Source organism: Adiantum capillus-veneris, chromosome 2, assembly GCF_014529385.1.
Source record: "Adiantum capillus-veneris isolate H3 chromosome 2, ASM1452938v2, whole genome shotgun sequence".
In the NCBI taxonomy this organism is placed as follows: Eukaryota; Viridiplantae; Streptophyta; class Polypodiopsida; order Polypodiales; family Pteridaceae; genus Adiantum; species Adiantum capillus-veneris.
This window is the reverse complement of record NC_140932.1, coordinates 118,559,320-118,581,113: the sequence shown is the minus strand read 5'-3', so window position 1 is coordinate 118,581,113 and position 21,794 is coordinate 118,559,320. Positions and strand designations below refer to the sequence as shown.

Genomic DNA, 21,794 nt, shown 5'->3' with positions numbered 1-21,794 from the left:
ATTGCATTGAGCATGCTTCATAAGAATAGTCGTATCCTCTAAGACAATACGATCAAGTGGAGCTTTTGAAGAAGATGTGCTTTGAGATCGTCGATCTTGAGAATAGAACCTCAGAGTTGAATAAGGTGCTGTGGCTTGTTGTCTGAACTGAGGTTGTTGTTGTTGTCTTCGGCTATAGCTTTCTCTGTGAATGCGCTATGAAAAGCGAGCGCTATTTGAAGATCCGTCATCAGGGAAAAAATTCCGTGTAGGGTGCCGATCGCCAAGACGCTCCACATAAGCAATTACAACATCCAAGGTGGTAGGGTTGTATTTGTGCACATCGTCCTTCAGGGTTGGTTCAAGCTCGTCAATGAAACTGTGAAGTTTATTAGAGGGACTAAGGGTCTCTATCTCCAGAGTTAGCCTTTGGAACTCTGTGATGTACGCAGCCAAGGAACCTCAGGCGGCGAAGAGAGGACCGGGCATGAAAATCCGCATTGGCAGGTTCCAACGCCTTGTGGATAGCACGCCGGAATTTATCCCAAGAAGGTGTGTGTTTACAATCAGCAACCCGTCGTTGCCACCAAAGAAATGCTGTATCCTTGAACAGAGAACTAGCAAGTGCAAATTTTTTACTTTCGACTAAGTTCGTGTTGGACAAGTAGACCTCCATTTTGAACAACCATTGGTCCAACACGCGCTTGTCGTGGCAACCATTATACGATTCCGGCAGTTTAACATCAAGCTTCTTCTTCTGTGTAGCATTAAAATTTTTATAAAGTAATTAAAGTTTGCGATTGTCCACCTCTTTAGTTGGATCTTGTTCGTTCGGTTCGTCTACTGAAACTTCGGAAGAAGATGTTGAATTAGCATGTGTAGTCCGAGCAGTTCTAGGACGATTCCGGGAAGTGTTTTGGGTCTGCATCTGATCCAAACGAGTGTGTAGTGATGCGAGGCTTGTGGAAAGTGTGGCCATTTGCTCCTTGATAAGAGTAAGGGCATTGTCAGATTGACCACCTCCTTCCTGAGAATTCGGCATGGTTACGCCTCATAGGGAATAACCAACAGGTGCAGGAGCAAGTGCTAGGACGGGTACTCCGGGAGCGGAAATTATGTTTAGAACGGGTTCCGGCTCTAGGGGTCAGGCAATAATCTCGAATGAAGTACCACTTTGGGTGCCAGGAAGTTTTCCGGGGGAACAGTGTCCGGAATCTGTGGTGCGACGTGCACGTAGAAAAGAAACCCGAGGAAACCCTGGAGGAGAAGGGGAGTGCTGAAATTTTGCAAATCGTGGCTCTTATAATTCTCAAGCAGCAGTTGGGTATTTGTGTTTATTTTAATTTATAACAGCTCACATTGGTTTAATAAATTGGGGCAGGCAGGCCCACTTTGGCCGGCCACTTGGCATTGAAAATTTTGGGTTATTTTTGTTTTTAATGGTTTAATAAGTTACGTTGGTGGGTAAAACAACCACAGTAATGTGCAACACAAAAATCATTTTCAGCAGCGTAACATTTCATTACTACCCAACGATTTGGTAATTTGAGGCCAACTTTTCAGAATTTCAACAACCATTGGTGACGTTTTCAGCAACCAGTGTCACGAGGACATGGCAACTGCTAACCTTAGTTATTGGTTTCTTTCCAAAGATTTTTGTTGCAAATGATCGGACATTGTATGACCAATGTGAACAATAGTTTCACCCGTAGACGGGAAGTTGTTCGGCACTGGAACTCGTAAAGTAAAAGGATGTCTAGGCTCAGTTCAAGATCATGTATGTCCCCCCGTCGCACTTAGCAAGTTGGTGGATACTAGGAAGTGAACTCAATAAAGGTACAATGTCAAGGTGGGGTCACCAAAGGAAAGTACCTGACAACTGGGCTACATTGCATTTTTGGATGCAGTCCTAGTGGGGATTGATGGTCAGATGACCAATGGGAGTCCAACGGAAGCATCCCCTAAAATTGAGGGAACTACTATTTTGGGCCATGAAATCTGTTCGCGTCATTAGCTTCAGAATGACAAGGGGAACATTTTATTCCCCTGCTGCAAGGTCTATTGATGCACCAGTTGAGAGATTTTTAAGCAGGAAGTCGAGTGCGGGGAAATTGCATGCATGATTGCCAAGTGGTAATTTTTGGCCAGTTTACCAAGTTTGAGAGAGCAGAACTCCTAACTGACTTTTTGGAGCAGTTTTGGATGTTGATAACTCGGATTGTCAGTCATTTCTCTCCATTTTTGAGCTTCCCATGACTTTATCTAGGACCAAGGAGCTCATTTTCAGCATTGGAAGGCATCAGATGTGTGTTTACAGGGCTGTTTTGTTGCATTTCAGCGATACGCAGGTTTTGGCAGCCACGAAAGTCTTACCCTTTTGCATCTATTTGTTCACAGATGCATTACAGGTCAAGCGTAGAAGAAGGCACGCTCGATTTATGCAGGGGGGATGCTACATTGAGAACCTGGAGTGCTTTCTTTCCACTCTATGTACAGTGTGGTGCTAGGAGTGATGACCTGCACACTACACACTGCTCTCTCTCTCTCTCTCTCCCCTACGTGCAATGTACAATGTGGTGCTAGGAGTGATGACTTGCACACTACACACTGCTCTCTCTCTCCCCTACGTGCAGTTATGTGATGCCCCACAAGAGAGCTCTTCATTTGACTGATGTACAACTGTGTGGTTTCATGCTTTTGTGCTGAGGCAAGAGCCTCCTTGAGCAGGAACAGGGGTAGCTAATTGCTACTCCAAAAGCAGGCGGGTCATAACCTCACCAAACAAGTGCGTTTCCAGCGCTGTGTATGCGTTGTAATTTGACTGTTTTTCAGCGATACGGACGCTAGAACCATTGGGAAGAGTTCCCCACTGGCAGAGGACAATTCGGGGACTGTTTAGGGCTGAAAACAAGGCAAAAGCCAGTAAATACAGCACGCTGAATTTACTTGTTTTGGGCAGGAATCAGAGTGTTTATGCCAGTGGAAGTGAGTTCCAGCAGGGGAATTGGTTTCGCGCAAGTTTTGGGGTTGGTATGTTGCCAAAATTTGGCCAAAACAGGTAGTGTCTAGCTGGATACAGGTGAAGAATTCCCAAGACTCTACTTTGTTATTTACCCTCTCAAAGTAAAAAGAAATACCGAAAGGGGCGCCAATTTTGGGGCCTATAGGTTGTCGGCGTCTGCTTGGAGCATTCTAGCTTCCGAGCCGTGTGTGTGCTTAAGTGTTAATTCCTGTCGCAGGTTCCCTTTGCAAATTACTCTCTCTCTCTCTCTCTCTCTCTCTCTCTCTCTCTTTGTCTAAAGTCAAGTAAAGAATTTTGGGTGAAAGCCAAAGCCTACCGCCCCATGGGCCGGTTTCAAGGTTCCGTTGCCGGGACATCAATCATTTTTTCCTCGAGAAGTGAGTCTCGGTTGTTTGGGGTAAAGACAAGAGTACAGGAACGCGGGATTATACTATGGCCGACAAAGGGAAGGGCATTATGGAAGAGGGTTCCTCTTCACAGGATAGACAAGTAATTCCGCATGTTTGCCTTGCCAAAAAGTGGTCAAATTCGGGCTGAGTTTCTGCTACGTTCTTAGGGTTTGCAAGTATGAACCAAGATGAGATAGAGAGAGGTCTCATGGTGGTAGATTGGCCACGAGATCTCTTGTGGGAGTGATGTGGGTCTGCCAAGTGGCACGTTGCTCGTCGATTCTATGAGGCAATTGCTTGGATTCTTTTGACGCATTGGTAAATCATCTTGAAACTTAAGCTTACCGTGTCGTGGGAAGTACGCTACAGTGTTGTGGAATTACGCTCGTTTGGACAGGTAAGAGCCTCTTGCATAGGACAAAAAAGTTAAAGGACAAGTTGCAAGACGCTACTTGGTGAAGTTCAAGAACTATCCACCTATGGATGGAAAGTGGATGGAAGAGCATGAATTGTTAGAGTCACGAATGTATTGTAGCTTTACCTTGAGGTCTTTGTGTTACAACCTACTTATGCCCCAACCCAACGTGCGCAAAGGAGGGATAATGATAGAGCTAGCACATCATATGTACATATGAATTTAGTGTAATAGATGAAAATGACAAAATTTTAGAGGTCTCATTAAGTCATTTGTATCTATGTGTTATGACCTTTCTTGCTGACACATGCGATGATAAAAGAGTGCTAACAACACAATATCATCAGTGGCATGTATTTATGGTATGCAATCAAGGACGTTTGCAATTTCAAGAGGGGGGTATGTCACGAGGACGTGGCAACTGCTAACCTTAGTTGTTGGTCTCTTCCTAATGATTCTTGTTTAATTTTTGAGACCCTCTTTTTGAAGTTGCAAATGGTCAGCCATTGTATGGCCGGTGTGAATGGTAGTTTCACCCACAGACGGGAAGTTGGTCGGCGTTGGTACTCGTAAAGTAAAAGGATGTCTCGGCTCATCTCAAGATCATGTAGGTCCCCTCGTTGCACATAGCAAGTTGGTGGATACTAGGAAGTGAACTCAATAAAGGTACAATGTCAAGGTGGGGTCACGAAAGGAAAGTACGTGACAACTGGGCTACATTGCATTTTTGGATGCAGTCCTAGTGGGGATTGATGGTCAGATGACCAATGGGAGTCCAACGGAAGCATCCCCTAAAATTGAGGGAACTACTATTTTGGGCCATGAAATCTGTTCGCGTCATTAGCTTCAGAATGACAAGGGGAACATTTTATTCCCCTGCTGCAAGGTCTATTGATGCATCAATCGAGAGATTTTTAAGCAGGAAGTCAAGTGCGGGGAAATTGCATGCATGATTGCCAAGTGGCAAGTTTACCAAGTTTGAGAGAGCAGAACTCCTAATTGGCTTTTTGGAGCAGTTTTGGATGCTGATAACTCGGATTGTCAGTCATTTCTCTCCATTTTTGAGCTTCCCATGACTTTATCTAGGACCAAGGAGCTCATTTTTAGCATTGAAAGGCATCAGATGTGTGTTTACACAGGTGTTTTGCTACGTTTTCAACGATACGTAGGTGTTGGCAGCCATGAAAATCTTCCCCTTTTTGCATCTATTTGTTCACAGATGCATTATAGGGCAAGCGTAGAAGAGGGGGCGCTCGATTTATGTTGGGGGGATGCTTCATTGAGAACGTGTCACAGGTTAAGAGCTATGGAGTGCTTTCTTTCCACTCTATGTATAGTGTGGTGCTAGGAGTGATGACATGGACACTACACACTGCTCTCTGTTTCCCCTACGTGCAGTTATGTGATGCCCCACAAGAGGGCTCTTCATTTGACTGATGTACAGCTGTGTGGTTTCATGCTTTTGTGCTGAGGCAAGAGTCACCTTGAGCAGGAAAAGGGGTAGCTAATTGCTACTCCAAAAGCAGGCACCGGTGAGGGTCATAACCTTACCAAACAGGTGCGTTTTGAGCGCTGTGTATGCGCTGTAATTTGACTGTTTTTCAGCCATACGGACGCTAGAATCATTGGGAAGAGTGCCCCACTGGCAGAGGACAGTTTGGGGACTGTTTAGGTCTGAAAATAGGGCAAAGACCAGTAAATACAGCGTGCTGAATTCACTTGTTTTGGGCAGGAATGAGAGGGTTTATGCCAGTGAAAGTGAGTTCCAACAGGGGAATTGGTTTCGCACAAGTTTTGGGGTTGCTATGATGCCGAAATTTGGCCAAAAAAGGTGGTATCGAGTTGGATAGAGGTAAAAATTTCCAGAACTCTCCTTCGTAATTTACCCTCTCAAAGTATAAAGAAATACCAAAAGGGGCGCCAATTTTGGGGCCTATAGGTTGCCGGCGTCTGCTCGGAGCATTCTAGCTTCCGAGCCGTGTGTGTGCTTAAGTTTTAATTCCCGTTGCAGGTTCCCTTTGCAAAGTACTCTGTGTGTGTGTGTGTGTGTGTGTGTGTGTGTTTAAAATCAAGTAAAGAATTCGGGTGAAAGCCAAAGCCTACCGCCCCATGGGCCGGTTTCAAGGTTCCGTTGGCGGGACATCAATCACTTTTTCCTCGAGAAGCGAGCCTCGGTTGTTTGGGGTAAAGACAAAGAGTACAAGAACGCAGGATTACACTATGGCCGACAAAGGGAAGGGCAATATGGAAGAGGGTTCCTCTTCACAGGAGAGACAAGAAATTCCGCATGTTTGCCCTGCCAAAAAGTGGTCAAAATAGGGTTGATTTTCTGCTGCGTTTTTAGGGTTTGCGAGTATAAACCAAGATGAGATAGGGAGAGGTCTCACGGTGGTATATTGGCCACTAGATCACCTGCGGGAGTGATGTCGGTCTGCCAAGTGGCACGCTGCTCTCCAATTCTCTGAGGTGATTGCTTGGATTCTTTGACGCATTGGTAAATCATCTTGAAATTTGAGCTTACGTTGTCGTGGGTAGTACTCTACAGTGTTGTGCAATTATGCTCGTTCGCAGAGGCAAGAGCCTCTTGCACAGGACAGAAAAGTAAAAGGACAATTTGCAAGACGCTACTTGGTGAAGTTCAAGAACTATCCACCTATGGATAGAAAGTGGTTGGAAGAGCATGAATTGTCAGAGTCACCAAATGTATTGCAGCTTTACCTTCAGGTCTTTGTGTTACAGCCTACTTATGTCCCAACCCGACGTGCAAAGGAGGCATAATGATAGAGCTAGCACATCGTATGTACATATGAATTCAGTGTAATAGATGGAAATGACAAAAGTATAAAGGTCCCATTAAGTCATTTGTATTTATGTGTTACGACCTTTCTTGCCGATACATGCGATGATAAAAGAGTGCTAACACCACAAGATCTTCAGTGGCATGTATTTATGGTATGCAATCAAGGACGTTTGCGATTTCAAGAGGGGGGTATGTCACGAGGACGTGGCAACTGCTAACCTTAGTTGTTGGTTTCTTTCCAATGGTTTTTGTTTAATTTTTGAAACCCTCTTTTTGAAGTTGCAAATGGTCGGCCATTGTATGGCCAATGTGAACGGTAGTTTCAACTGCAGACGGGAAGTTGGTCAGCATTGGAACTCGTAAAGTAAAAGGATGTCTAGGCTCAGTTCAAGATCATGTAGGTCCCCCTGTTGCACTTAGCAAGTTGGTGGATACTAGGAAGTGAACTCAATAAAGGTACAATGTCAAGGTCGGGTCACCAAAGGAAAGCACCCGATAGGTGGGCTACATTCCATTTTTGGATGTGGTCCAGTGGGAATTGATGGTCAGATGACCAATGGGAGTCGAACGGAAGCATCCCTAAAATTTAGAGAACTGCTATTTTGGGCCATGAAATCTATTCGTGTCATTAGCTTCAGAATGACAAGGGGAACATTTTATTACTATGCTGCAAAGTCAACTGATAGACCAGTTGAGAGATTTTAAAGCAGGAAGCCCAATGGGGGGAAATTACATGCATGATTGCCAAGTGGCAATTTTTGGCCAATTTACCAAGTTTGAGAGAGCAGAACTCGTAACTGACTTTTTGGAGCAGTTTTGGATGCTGATAACTCGAATTTTCAGTCATTTCTCTCCATTTTTGAGCTTCCCATGACTTTAGCTAGGACTAAAGAGCTCATTTTCAGCATTGGAAGGCATCAGATGTGTGTTTACATGGCTGTTTTACTGCGTTTTCAGCGATACGCAGGTTCTGGCAGCCATAAAAATCTTCCCCTTTTGCATCTATTTGTTCACAGATGCATTACAGGTCAAGCGTAGAAGAGGGGGCGCTCGATTGATGTTGGGGTGATGCTTCATTGAGAACTTGTCTCACAGGTTAAGAGATATGGAGTGCTTTCTTTCCACTCTATGTATAGTGTGGTGCTAGGAGTGATGACCTGCACACTACACACTGCTCTCTCTCTCCCTTACGTGCAGTTATGTGATGCCCCAGAAGAGGGCTCTTCATTTGAGTGACGGACAGCTATGTGGTTTCATGCTTTTGTGCTGAGGCAAGAGCCTCCTTGAGCAGGAACAGGGGTAGCTAATTGCTACTCCAAAAGGAGGCACCGGTGAGGGTCATAAACTCACCAAACCAGGTGCGTTTCCAGCGCTGTGTATGCGCGGTAATTTGACTGTTTTTCAGCTATATGGACGCTAGAACCATTGGGAAGAGTGGCCCACTGGCAGAGGACAGTTCGAGGACTGTTTAGGTCTGAAAACAAGGTAAAGACCAGTAAATACTACGTGCTGAGTTTACTTGTTTTGGACAGGAATCAGAGGGTTTATGGCAGTGAAAGTGAGTTCCAACAGGGGAATTGGTTTCGCGCAAGTTTTGGGGCTGTTATGTTACCGAAATTTGGCCAAAACAGGTGGTATAAAATAGGTGGTATCTAGCTGGATACAGGTGAAGAGTTCCTAGGACTCTATTTTGTAATTTACCCTCTCAAAGTATAAAGAAATACCGAAAGGGGCGCCAATTTTGGGGCCTACAGGTTGTCGGCGTCTGCTCGGAGCATTCTAGATTCCGAGCCGTGTGTGTGCTTAAGTGTTAATTCCCGTCGCAGGTTCCCTTTGCAAAGTACTCTCTCTCTCTCTCTCTCTCTCTCTCTGTGTGTGTGTGTGTGTGTGTGTGTGTGTGTGTGTCTAAAGTCAAGTAAGGAATTTCGGGTGAAAGCCAAAGCCTACCGCCCCATGGGCCAGTTTCAAGGTTCCGTTTGCCAGGACATGAATCACTTTTTCCTCCAGCAGTGAGCCACGGTTGCTTGGGGTAAAGACACAGAGTACAGGAACGTGGGATCATACTATGGCCGACAAAGAGAAGGGCATTATGGAAGAGCGTTCCTCTTCACAGGTTAGACAAGAAATTCTGCATGTCGGCTCTGCCAAAAAGTGGTCAAATTAGGGCTTATTTTTGTTGCGTTTTTAGGGTTTGCAAGTACGAACCAAGGTGAGATAGGGTGTGGCCACTAGATCATCTTGGAGATAGGGTGAGGCGATTGCATGGATTCTTTGACCCATTGGTAAATCATCTTAAAATTTGAGCTACCGTGTTGTGTGTAGTACGCTACAGTGTTGTGGAATTATGCTCGTTTGCAGAGGCAAGAGGCTCTTGCATAGGACAAAAAAGATAAAGGACAAGTTGCAAGACGCTACTTGGTGAAGTTCAAGAACTATCCACCTATGGATGGAAAGTGGATGGAAGAGCATGAATTGTCAGAGTCACCAAATGTATTTCAGATTTACCTTGAGGCTTTGTGTTACAGCCTACTTATGCCCCAGCCCAACGTGTGCAAAGGAGGGATAATGATAGAGCTAGCATATCATATGTACATATGAATTCAGTGTAATAGATGGAAATGACAAAAGTATAAAGGTCTCATTAAGTCGTTTGTATCTATGTGTTACGACCGATACATGCGATGATAAAAGAGTGCTAACAATACAAGATCATCAGTGGCATGTATTTATAGTATGCAATGATTTCAAGAGGGGGGTATGTCACGAGGGCGTGGCAACTGCTAACCTTAGTTGTTGGTTTCTTTCCAATGATTTTTGTTTAATTTTTTAGACCCTCTTTTTGAAATTGCAAATGGTCGGATATTGTATGGCCAATGTGAACGGTAGTTTCACCCGCAGACGGAACTCGTAAAGTAAAAGGATCTCTAGGCTTAGTTCAAGATCAATAGGTCCCCCCGTTGGACTTAGCAAGCTGGTAGATATAGGAAGTGAACTCAATAACGGTACAATGTCAAGGTGGGGTCACCAAAGGAAAGTACCTGACAGCTGGGCTACATTGCATTTTTGGATGCGGTCCCAGTGGGGATTGATGGTCAGATGACCAATGGGAGTCCAACGGAAGCATCCCCTAAAATTTAGGGAACTGCTATTTTGGGCCATGAAATTTGTTCGCGTCATTAGCTTCAAAATGACAAGGGGAACATTTTATTCCTCTTCTACAAAGTCAACTGATGCACCAGTTGAGAGATTTTAAAGCAGGAAGCCCAATGCGGGGAAATTGTATGTATGAGTACCAAGTGACACTTTTTGGCCAATTTATCAAGTTTGGGAGAACAGAACTCGTAACTGACTTTTTGGAGCAGTTTTGGAGGCTGATAACTCGGATTTTCAGTCATTTCTCTCCATTTTTGAGCTTCCATGACTTTATCTAGGACCAAGGAGCTCATTTTCAGCATTGGAAGGCATCAGATGTGTGTTTACAGGGCTGTTTTGTTGCGTTTTCAGCGATACGCAAGTTTTGGCAGCCATGAAAATCTTCTCCTTTTGCATCTATTTGTTCACAGATGCATTACAGGTCAAGCGCAGAAGAGGGGGCACTCGATTTATGTTGGGAGGATGCTTCATTGAGAACTTGTCTCATAGGTTAAGAGCTATGGAGTGCTTTCTTTCCACTCTATGTATAGTGTGGTGCTAGGAGTGATGACCTGCACACTACACATTGCTCTCTCTCTCTCCCCTACGTGCAGTTAAGTGATGCCCCACAAGAGGGCTCTTCATTTGACTGTTGTACAGCTGTGTGGTTTCATGCTTTTGTGCTAAGACATGAGCCTCCTTGAGCAGGAACAGGGGTAGCTAATTGCTACTCCAAAGCAGGCACAGGTGGGGGTCGTAACCTCACCGTACAGTGTGAATTCCATGCTGGTTATGCGCTATATTTTGACTGTTTTTCAGCCATACGGACGCCAGAACCATTGGGAACAGTGCCCCACTGACAGAGGACAGTTCGGGGACTGATTAGGGCTGAAACAGGGCAAAAACCAGTAAATACAGCGAGCGAATTTACTGTTTTTGGGCAGAAATCACAGGGTTCCGAGCGGTGTGTGTGTATAAGTGTTAATTCCCGTCGCAGGTTCCCTTTGCAAAGTGTTGTGTGTGTGAGTGTGTGTGTCTAAAGTAAAGTAAAGAACTTCGGGTGAAAGCCAAAGCCTACCGTCCCATGGGCCGGTTTCAGCCAGCGCGGGGAAAGGGTCCGAGAGCAAGGGTGAAGGGATGCGAGCAGTGGGGAAAGGGTGTCTTCCTTGGTGCCCTCTCATGAAGAGGTGCCCTTTGGATATGCAGTAGCCAACAAAGGGAATTCAGCCCCTTGCCGAGTGAAGGGGCACACAGGCGAAGAGACACACCCATATGCGAAAGGGTGCCAGCAAGGTGAAGTGGTGCCGTCCTTTCACATGAAGAGGTGCGAGGGCAATCCCGCAGGGACACCACCCGATGAAGAGGCCGGGTACGTGGCACTCCCGCACACCCACATCTGCATCTCTGTCCTTTGTTCTACATGTATTTAAGTGGAACAGAATAAATATAAGTTACCTCATAGTGGTAGTAGAAGTACACCATCTTTCCTCTGCGGCCATATGACACACTAGGTGAGGGTTGCGGGTAGGGTCGGCAACGGCGAGGCTAGGTAGACGCCAAGTCCAAAGGCCTGGGAATTTTTTTTTGTTGTTGTGATACCATTGTGAGGATTAGTGGTGCTAATCCTATATTTAAGACTAAAACTTCATACTTAAGATCAAACTGAGACTCAAGAGGTTGAATGTGTGTTTGATCGATTGAATGAATGCTTCAAAACTGAGTACAATAGGCTCCTTATATAGGAGACGAAGAGACGCAAATGAAAAGACACGTCTCATGGTGTAGAGAGGCGACTTTAGATGTAAAGACACATCTTTCGGCGAAGAGATGCAACCATTGGACAAAGAGTTGCAACCGTAGAGCGAAGGGGTGTGACCAGTTGTCGAAGGAGTGTGGCTTTTGGCGAAGAGGCATGTCTCTTGAGCGAAGAGTCGTGACCATCCAAGCGTAGGGGTTCTCCTTGGCATGGCTCTTTACGTATCTGCAACTAGGAGTAGATGTAATACTGTAACATAGTCACAATCATCACAGATTCGCTTCGACGTGCACTTAAGGAATATATGGCGCTAAACCAAAGCCTCAAGGTATAGCTCTAGTAAATGAGGAGAATTTGCTAAGTCGTCCTCCACCATACACTTTGCATCAATAGTCAGATAGTTCCTGAACTCGACCAAATATTGGCGGGCCAGCTTACCATTCACTTTCCTTGTGTGCTAGGATTTGTTTTGAAACGAGAATCTCTTTGGTCTCTCCCACTTCTGGCTGCTCCTTTGACACCCGTCCTCTAGAACCTCACCTTTGAAAGGTCTCGAGAGACTCACATGAAAAGCATTGTGAATCTTCCAAGTATCTGGCAACTTCAGTCAAAAAGATACATTGTTTATCTTTTCATGAATCTGGAAGGGTCCATAATATCGCATACTAAGCTTTTGGAAAAGCCTCTCCTTACCCTTCCTCTTACGTAGGCATGCTGTTTTGTCACGTGCGCACTTCACTTGCGCCACGTGGACACTTCTGCCATAGTCTAGCATGAGTCTTAGCTTAGGACTGAGCTTGGTACCTTTGTGAGCCTCTAGCGGGATGTGCATGTCCAGGCCAGCCACACTTGCATACCCTCTCTTGCACAAGAACAGTCATTTCATCTAGGAGGCATTTTACCGCGTGAACCACCTCTCATACGTTATTTTATTAAAAGTGACTTTTGGAATTCTTTTTGTAAGTTTGTTGAAAGAGTAGGTAGGGCAAATTGCTAAAGATCTATAAAAGAAACCCATTGGGCAGTCAGTAGAAGCAAAAGAAGCAGGGACACAAGGAGGCAGGCACCCAGCAGGAAGGCAACACCTCAACAGGAGCCCTAGCGTTTTCTCAAGAAGAAAAAGACCCAGATCAGCCTGGCGTTTTCAGATTTCAGCAGACAGCCCAGCGTTTTCAGTTTTCAGCCTTGACACTGTTGTCGTCGATACCATCGTTGTCGTCTAAGTCCCTATCTTGATGACGACATCATCGCCATCATCATTGCAGATACCTATCTTGACGACGACACCTTCGTCATCATCTTCGCAGTCCTGGACTTGACGACGACACCATCGTCGTGATTGTCACAATCACCATTGTCGTCGTCATCGTCGACATAGACCAACAGTACCTGTCGTCGACATAGACCCCGTCGTCGACATCACTGTCTTCGGCATAGAACCGTCATCGACTTCACCGGCTTCGACACAGTACCGTCTTCGACTACCTTAGTACCTGGTCGTCGACTTCATCGTCTTCGACATAGACCTCGTCGTCGACCTCCCCGTCTTCGACATAGAACCCGCAGTACCTCAGTACCCCTTCAGTACCTCAGTACCCAACATCGGTAGCATCAGTATCCATTAGCATCAGCATCTCAGCATTTAGTCTTTGTAGCAGCATTGTGTAAGAATAAAGAAAGTACTTGCTCTTGCAACAGAGCAAGGGGGGCCTTGAGGGTTGGGAGCCGACATCCCAGTGTCGTCTCTTTTCTCTCTCTCTTTCTTTCATTTTAGTTTAGTTCTTTCAAGTGAAGTAAAGTGTCCCTTGTGTTTGTGTGCAGAGTACTAGATCCGAGCAAATCCTTATTCTCTTCCGCTACATCTGACATGTTTCAAATTGAAATAGCACCCTATCATTCTCCTTCAACTGCAAGTCCCAACGATGCTTGTCTGATGCCTTCTTATGCCGTGCTGAGACCTGTGCAAAGCCGCCTTTACCTTGGCAAAAGTAGTCCCCAGATCTTGTGTGTATTGGTCTGTTTCAAAAATCTTGTCCTTGTTGTATAGAACGAGTGGAACCTTTTTGACACCCTCAAAAATCTCAAACGGCACCTAGACGTGTAAATAGTGTTGTTGTAAGCAAACTCCAACGGAGGCAAATGTTTTTCCCCCGTGAGTCTTGTTTTTTTTTTTTTTTTTTTCCGAGAAAAAGATCCTTCTATTAGTTAATGAAAACTGCTCAGAGGACTACAACCACCTCTGCAAGAGAGGGCTACAGCAAACATGATGGGGAGACTCTCCCAATGAAAACAACAGCATATATACAATGAGGCTAAATCAAGAGATGGGAGGAGGGAAGAGCCACACAGGTGGACGGTAGTGCCATCTGAGCACACCCTGGACTATGGTGTAGAAAGGCCCAGGGCGCCAGAGTCGAAGGAAAGCCTCGCGGCGCTCCCGCATGCGGTCGGAGCTGCCTTGTAGTCCCTCAAGCTGTCCTCTGAGAGTATGGATCAGCTCTAGCCAAAAGTCACGAACAGTCTCTACTGGTGGCACAGGGCGAGCCTCAAAGATGCGGAAATAGCGGGCCCGCCAGATGAACCAGAGTGTCAGGCCACTGATGAGCTCCCAACACTCCTCTCTCTCACTGCTGCACAACTCCTGTGGAGTAAGCTCTGTAGCAGGCTGGAGTGAAGGTTGCCCCCCCTGCATCACTATCATCCTGCTGGTGGAAGATAGCTCAAAGTTAAGTGCCTGGCCCGTGAGGGTGGACCAAGCTGCTGCCCCCGAAGTGTACTGTCGAGCCGTGGAGAGAGCAGGCATCAGCCGAAGAACTCGTAGCCACACGTGCTGGGCTGAGGGACAGTCCCAAAGACAGTGACTCTGACTCTCCACCAAATGGTCACAAGCTGCACATGCGGCCGAGAGACCACTATGCACTAGGCAACTCCCTACTGCTGTAGCTCTGTGTGCGACCAGCCACTGAAACAAGGTGACTCGCCTCGGCTGTCTGGAGTCCCAGAACCTCTCCCAAAAGGTTGCCAAGAACTCGATTGTGAGACCCTCCTCCTGCCAATGACGTGCTGCAGCAGGGCGGGCCTCTCTCTTTGCTGCTAGTATGACGTCCCAGTCGAACAGTGTACTGAAAGAACGGGACTCCGTGGTGGTCTGCAGAAGAGAATGGGTCCCTCCATAGCGACTCACCAGATCCCACTGTACTCGTGCCAGTGGACAACACTCCCAAGCCCACAGCCTCCAGTGTCCAGTCTCAAGAGCTGCTGGGGTCAGGGTCTATGACGCAAGTCCTCCCACAGATGCCCACTACTCGGATCGTCTGAAAACAGCACTCTGCTACCTGCGGGGCCTCTATTGCAACTCGCTGTAGTCGTCCCCCACCCTGCAGCTCGAAGAACAGGGCTGGGACAGTCTCTGAGCATGCTCTGACTGAGATGAGAACCTCCGGTCGTGTGAAGGCTCCCATCCGCCGGGGTGCTACTGGCTCGAGAGGCGTGAGCCACTCAGCTGGAACTGACTCTGCGATGTTCTGACACATGCTCTGCACCCCTCTCATGCCCTGTAGCTGGAACCCTGTACCTCCTCTGACAAACCTGTGAACTCTAGCCAGTCACCTAGAGAGCGCGCTGGACCTGTTGCCATGGGATCCCAGGAAACATGAGGCCGACTACCAACCAAGTGGCCTCTCTGAGTGCTAACCATGGGGTTCCAGACACGGGGCTGTCGTAGGCGCTCCTCCGTGCAAGTAGGCTGCCTCTGCTCGAGTCCTCGCCGCAAAAGCTCCCAAGATCGAAGCAAGCTCACAGTGAAGCGATCCTCCAGTCTCCTGCTCAAACCAACTCTGCGCATCTCTGTAAAGATCCATCCGGTCAAAGGTTGCCAAGGGCCTCCTGAGTGAGGCACCCTAGCACGAAGCCGCTGTAGCAAGAGCTCCTTCCAGGGCTCCTCACCTGGAAGAAGTCCTCTGACGATGAACTTCGCAAGAAGGGCTGTGCTCTGTTGTGCTGGATCAATGATCCCAAGCCCTCCCTGAGAACAAGGAAGCGTGATGACCTGCCAAGCCACCTTGGCTCGGGCTATCTGAGTGTCACGTCCTGACCAAAGGAAGTTCCTGATCAGCCTCTCTACCTGGATGATACAAGAACTCGAGAAGATCCAGCAGGAAGTGATGTACCACATAGTCGCCGACAACACCATGTTGGCAACTACTACTCTGCCAACCAGAGAAAGTCGTGCTGAGCTCCAATGTAACAACTTTCTCCTGATAGACAGGAGAAGGGGAGCAATCTGCTGCTCGGGAGACAAATTCAAACCAACTTAACAACCCAAGTATCGAATTGCAGTCCCTGGGGGAAATCCACCTGAAGCCCTCTCTTGGCATCCAATCTGGCACAGGAGCACTACCAACCTAGAAAGCCACAGTCTTTCTCTAGTTGATCAGTGCGTCCGGTGCACAGCAAAAGGTTGCCAAAGCCTGCTCACATCTGTGAAGATTGGCCTCCTGGCCATCTAGGTACAAAGCTGAGTCATCGGCAAACTCAACGTTCAGTAGCTCATCTCTCCGAATAGGGAGTGCTAAGCCCCGTAGACCAACCTGCTGTGACACCAAAAATCTGCTCATCGCCTCTGCATAGAACAGAAAGAGAAAGGGGGCAAGAGGACAACCCTGTTTGACCGAACCTGCTCCTTGCATGTATCCTGCCGCTCTGACTAGGGCTCTACAGACAGTAGCTCACGGTAGAAGTCAGTAGCAACTGCATGCATATCCTCGGGCTCACAAGCAACTGACCCGTCGGGCCTCCTCAACCGACTGACCTTGGCATGCGAGTGCCGAGGTCCCACTGTCTCAAAGAAAGCAGTAGTCACTCTGTCGCCCACCTGAGTCCACTGAGATGCCCGTCGGTGAAAAGCAAACGCATGTCGCCTCTCCTCTGTGCTAGCAAGCTCCTGTCGAGCCTGTTGTAACTGCTCCTCCAACCACGGACTGTCTAGATGCTGCTACTGCATCCTCTGTAGTGAAGCAATGCCCCGTCTGAGACGCTGCTCCGCCTCTCTCGCTGCAGCCCGGCGAGCCAGAGACTCCTGAAGAAAAAAGTGGCCGATCTGAGCTAGGCCCGAGGCCACTCTGTCAGCAAGAGAAGGCTGTCTGTCCATGCCCTCTGTCCAGAGAGCCTCTACCCTCTCTCTGAGTGGTGAGTCCAGCAAGACCCTCTCTGGGATGTGTAGCATCTGCCTGTCTGCCACTGTGAGGATCACTGGTGCATGGTCCGAGAAGGAGGTCCCTGCCAGGATGCCCACTGATCCTCCCAAGTCACTGAAGTGGTCACTAGTGTAGAAGCGATCTATCCGCGATAGATTCACTCCTCCCACTCTGCGGTCCGATAGAGAGAAGGCAAGACTGTCTGGGGGCCTCACAAAACTAGAGTGCTGCCATGTATCCGAGACCCTCATAGTCATACAAAACCCTTTCCAAGCTGCCAACTCGACTCCATGCACCGTAGTATGGCTGCCACCAATCTTGTCAGAAGGGTCCTCCAACATGTTGAAGTCCCCTTGTATGCACCAATGATCTGCTTGTGGCAGAGACTCAACAATCTGTGACCAAAACTTTGCACGAGCACTCACCACATTGGGTGCATAGATGTTCAGGATACCCACAAGGTCACCTTGAACCTGCATAGTAATCCACTGAGCCCTACCTGGCACAATGATCCCTCTGCCCACAATGGCTTGCTGCAATGAATCGGCAATAGTCATACATACCCCACCTTGGATGCCTCCAGGTCCAAAAGCAGCTGACCAAAAAGTATCATATCGTCCACGCAAAAGCTGACCACATCACCGAATGCGGCTCTCACACAGATGGTGCTCCTAAAGCATAAGGAGATCAATCTCTCCTCCCACAAGGCAGCGCTGAAGCTCCTGACGCAATCGGCCCCGCTGATGCTGAAACTGGGGCCCACCTAGTCCTTGCACGTTCCATGAGACTATCCTCATGGGGAGCGAGAGAGAACAGATGCTGCCGCAGCAGCTAGACGGGCTATCTTCGAGGCTGGCTTGGATGGGGAGTAATCCGCATCCGAGCCTCCTCTAGATAGGCGTGACTGCAGTGAGTGCCTCCACACTCTGTCTAAACCGACCCGCACTCACCCGAGGCAAAAGAATAACCTTCGGGAGCGTGTGGATGTCTCTGACCAAAACTCGAACTGAGGGGATGCCTGCCGCCTTGGCAGCTACTGAAGCTGCCGTATGAGGTGTCTCCAGGACAGTCCCAATGGCTGAGCCAATCCTGGATAGAAGTGGTAAGTACTCCCTCCGTAAACCCAGAAAGCAGACCGGGATGGGGATGTCTGCCTCCTCTACTAGAACATCCGAAGCCGGGTCAAAACCATGTCTCCATTGTCGAAAGTGGGCACGTGCTGCTCGGATGGTCAGTGGACTCATGGCGATGACCTTGGACGCCATCTCGGAGGTCTCAAACTCGATCTGATAGTAACCCCGTCCGAGAATCTGGACATCCAAGATCTTTTCACCTTTGCGAGAAGGCGGGCCTGGAGAAGGTCACGCAACTCTCCTCTGCTAGGTCGGGTGCCGAGAATCTTGCAGATGACCGAAGTCGCCTGCAAACGCTCTACCTTTGCGGCAAGGCTCGCTTGCTTTTTCGGCGAAAGAGCAAGTCGAATGGTGGGCTCAGTGGGGTCGGGCGAGGGGGCTTCGGGCGAGTCCCTCTGTGGCAAAGCTTGAGCCTCCATCTGTGTCTAATGCTGTGGCGTAAGACGAGGGCGACGGGCGGAACCTGCAACTTGGCACGCAAAACACTGCCCCAAAAAGGACTCAATGCCGTAGGTACCGACTTGCAGGATGCAATTGGGAGGAAAAACAGCAGGCGGGCCGGGGGTGCTGGCAGCAATAGGCGGGGGCGGCAAAGGCGGGAGCGGCTGCAACAACGGGTCGGCAGGGGCTGCAGCAGCGACAGTGGCGCGAGCTGCAACAGCAGGGGTGGGGCATCGCGCGGACGAGCAGAGCAGCAAGGGGGGCAGCGAGGGCTAGCGGGGGGGCAGAAAGGGCAGGCGGGCAGCGCTTGGGGGGGGCGATGGTGCAGCGAAGGGAATACAGCAGCAGCGAGCGCACGGGACTAACATCGTCAAGTTGCCTCCTGTGGTTCTTCAATCATGTTAGTTGTGTTTCACTTCAGCAGCAGGAAAATACCCACTCTCGACTTTCTTCGCAATAGCCCCCCGTGAGTCTTGTTGTTAGAGATATAAGAGTTCAACAAGTCCAAAACCACTGAAATGGCTACCTCCGATTGCCCTCTGTCTGTGGATGAAACGACAACAAGAATGTAAGGTGAGTGCCTATATTCTCCTATAGTGCTCTTCAAAACAAACTTGCAAATCTGGGGTCTCTATCTGACACTAGAGAAGTAGGCATGCCATGTAGTCTGAAAATCACGAGACGAACAATTCAGCCAAGTGATCGGCTTTTACTGTCTTCTTTACTGGTACGAAGTGAGCTTGCTTGTTGAATGTGTTGATAATGGTCCAAATACCATCATGCCCACTCTGAGTCTTTGGAAGAAAAAAAGGAAGTACATTGCTATACTCTCCCAAGGGCGCCACATTCCTCCTTTTGTTGGGCATAGAGGTATCAAGAGTACCTTGAAAGGGGTGGAAAAGTATTTCTATTGGTATCCGCTCAAGAAGAATGTGGACTAGTTTGTGTCAACTTGTTTGGTGTGTCAAAAGGTAAAGTTTGACAAGCACAAATCGGCAGGACTCCCACAACGTTTGCCTATTCCAGACCATTCCGTCTAACACCTTTTGCCTTAGTACATGTGTCGCACACAACATGGATTTCCACCTCAAGTAACCTTCCTTGATCGTTAGTGTATTGTAATGGGTCGGACACCACGTGCCAACTGAAAGAATAGACTGAGACAGACGTTTAGCACTTCAAACAACTGAACAAAAAGACGGAGAATTCACACAAGACACGGAATGGTGTGACAGGCTGCCGTCAACTCTGTTACTTGCTTCTGTCCTTCTCTCAGACAATATCTCAATGATTCTCGATAACTGAACAAGATAGATGGGAGATTTTGATCCTTTGTTTGACATTCTTGGGATGGATGACTTCAGGATGAAGTTCATCCGCCCTAGAACATCCCTTTTCTGATAGTCCTTTTGTATTTCAACAGAAACACTGTTTGCTATCAAAGTAACAATGATTGTGTGTGCACGTGCGTGCAAAATCTCTCCAACAGGCATGCTTGTTCATGCATAGCCCGTTAGCATGTAAAAATTTATCTGCTTCCATGTGTGGTCACAGCAATAGCATTTATGTGCTTCACATAATAATTGTGAAGAGGTGAGTTATAAAGGATGTTCTGTCCTTTTTCAGGTGAGGTTGGCCCACAATGTTCTTCAAAATGTAGTGCGTCGATATCTGCAGCGGGATTCTATTCTTATTTCCACCATCAAACAGATTGTTTGTCTTGCAAAGAGTGGCCAGGAAGCTCTCAGAGTAGGAAGCCTCAATGAGCTGGGTAAAATTATACTGGATGTCTGGCGTTTACACCAAGAGTTAGATCCTTTTTGCAGTAATGACTATGTGGATATGATCTTCAAGGAAGTTCATGCGTACTCTAGTGGCTACAAGCTAGTTGGTGCAGGTGGAGGGGGCTTTGGTTTACTGATGGCAAATGACGAGGAATCTGCTGTTCGTATCAAAGGCATTCTCCAAGGACTTTCTGTAAAAGTATACGAGTGGAAATTAAGTACCTAGCCATCACTAGTACCAAATGTCGAGGAATCTGCTGTTCGTATCAAAGGCATTCTCCAAGGACTTTCTGTAAAAGTATACGAGTGGAAATTAAGTACCTAGCCATCACTGCTTTAAAGTTTGTCTGTGTGATATAGTGAAAACATTGACTGCCATTGAAATATATGTATACGAGTGGAAATTAAGTACCTAGCCATCACTGCTTTCAAGTTTCTCTGTGTGATATAGTGAAAACATTGACTGCCATCCAGGATATAGGTATTCAACATTCTTACAGAATGGACCTTTGTGATTGGGGTCGAATAAATGTAAATTATCAATGTGTTTCCCTTATGCAAGCTCCAGTGTGCCTAAGAATATTATCTACAAGAATTTCTACTTTTCTTTAGAGGTAAGCATTGACCCTTTGTCCCCCAGATAAGTGACTATTGAAGAGGTAGGAGAATCAGAAGCTTTGGTAGCTTTTACTGCTTGCTTGTCCGACAAGGCTAAGTTGGCCCTTTCTTCTTTTGAAGAGCGTGCGACTTTCCTTATCTTCCATATTGCTACTTGCAACCATATACTGACAGGGGGGGACTGGATTGCCTCTCAATGTTAGCCAATTTCATCAAGGCGGAGGCTCTTAGGCACGTACTGGCCAAATGGTGCCCATATGGTGCCAATTCTTAGGGCAAATACAAATTTCTGTTACATAGCAGGCCTGGATGTGACATCTGAAAAAATTAAACAACTCAATGGGCATAAACTGAAAACCTGAATGAAAAACTTGATGTCTTTCCAAATTATCTTTGGATGAATGTCTTTCAGAGCTTTCTTCTCACCACGACGTCTTCTTAAGTGCTTTGATTGGAAAATTTGCTCAAAATGGGTAAAGTCAACTGTTTATGGAATGTTAGTGAAGGCATTGCCATATGTGTGCCTCTGAAAATTCTAGGCTATGACTTGTGCCATGGACAAGCGAGAGTATATGTACAAAGCGTTTTTGAAGAAGCGGTGGTTATGTTAACTGGGGGTAATGTTGTGCCTATGTACAAGTTGCCATAGGAAGCTCCCTTTTTGCGACCTAGCTCCTCCTCTTCTTTAATTTTTAGATATGCTTATTGCACAATGGACTAGTTAGGTATGCTCCTTGTGAATGCCCTACAGGCACAAATCAATTTTTTTAAATGTTCATTTAGATGCTTTGTTTTAAATATCCTTTGACTTAAGTTTTTTTCCTGAGTTAATGTTCTGACCCCCGAGGACGAGGTGAGCATGGTTTTTGACTAGTGAGCATGATTGAAAGTGAGCAACTTCTCTCCATTGTGCTTGATGTCTATTCAATTGTTATAGCCTTTCGAGCACTTCTGAACATTCAAGGGAAGTCAATTTTATGTGTTGTTAAAGAGGCAAGCGCATCTCTAAATGGCTTTAACTGATTTGAAGACTAACCCAATGCAAAATACCTTGTACCATTCCTGAATCAATTTGCACTTTGCCTTGGTTGGCCTTTCGTGTCAGCGATTATGCATTTGGAATTCTTGAA

The 21,794-nt window shown here is 47.1% G+C and overlaps 1 protein-coding gene across 1 annotated transcript in view; it reads left to right on the top strand.

Annotated features, from left to right (window-relative positions):
* FKGP (L-fucokinase/GDP-L-fucose pyrophosphorylase) overlaps positions 1 to 20,653 on the top strand; it is an 88,235-nt gene extending 67,582 nt beyond the window's left edge. Inside the window, exon 7 of the mRNA XM_086488996.1 lies at positions 19,889 to 20,653. Coding sequence (XP_086345122.1) covers positions 19,889 to 20,272 — 384 coding nt within the window. The 3' untranslated portion in view covers positions 20,273 to 20,653. The remainder of the gene's footprint in view (positions 1 to 19,888) is intronic.
* Positions 20,654 to 21,794: the final 1,141 nt, after the last annotated feature.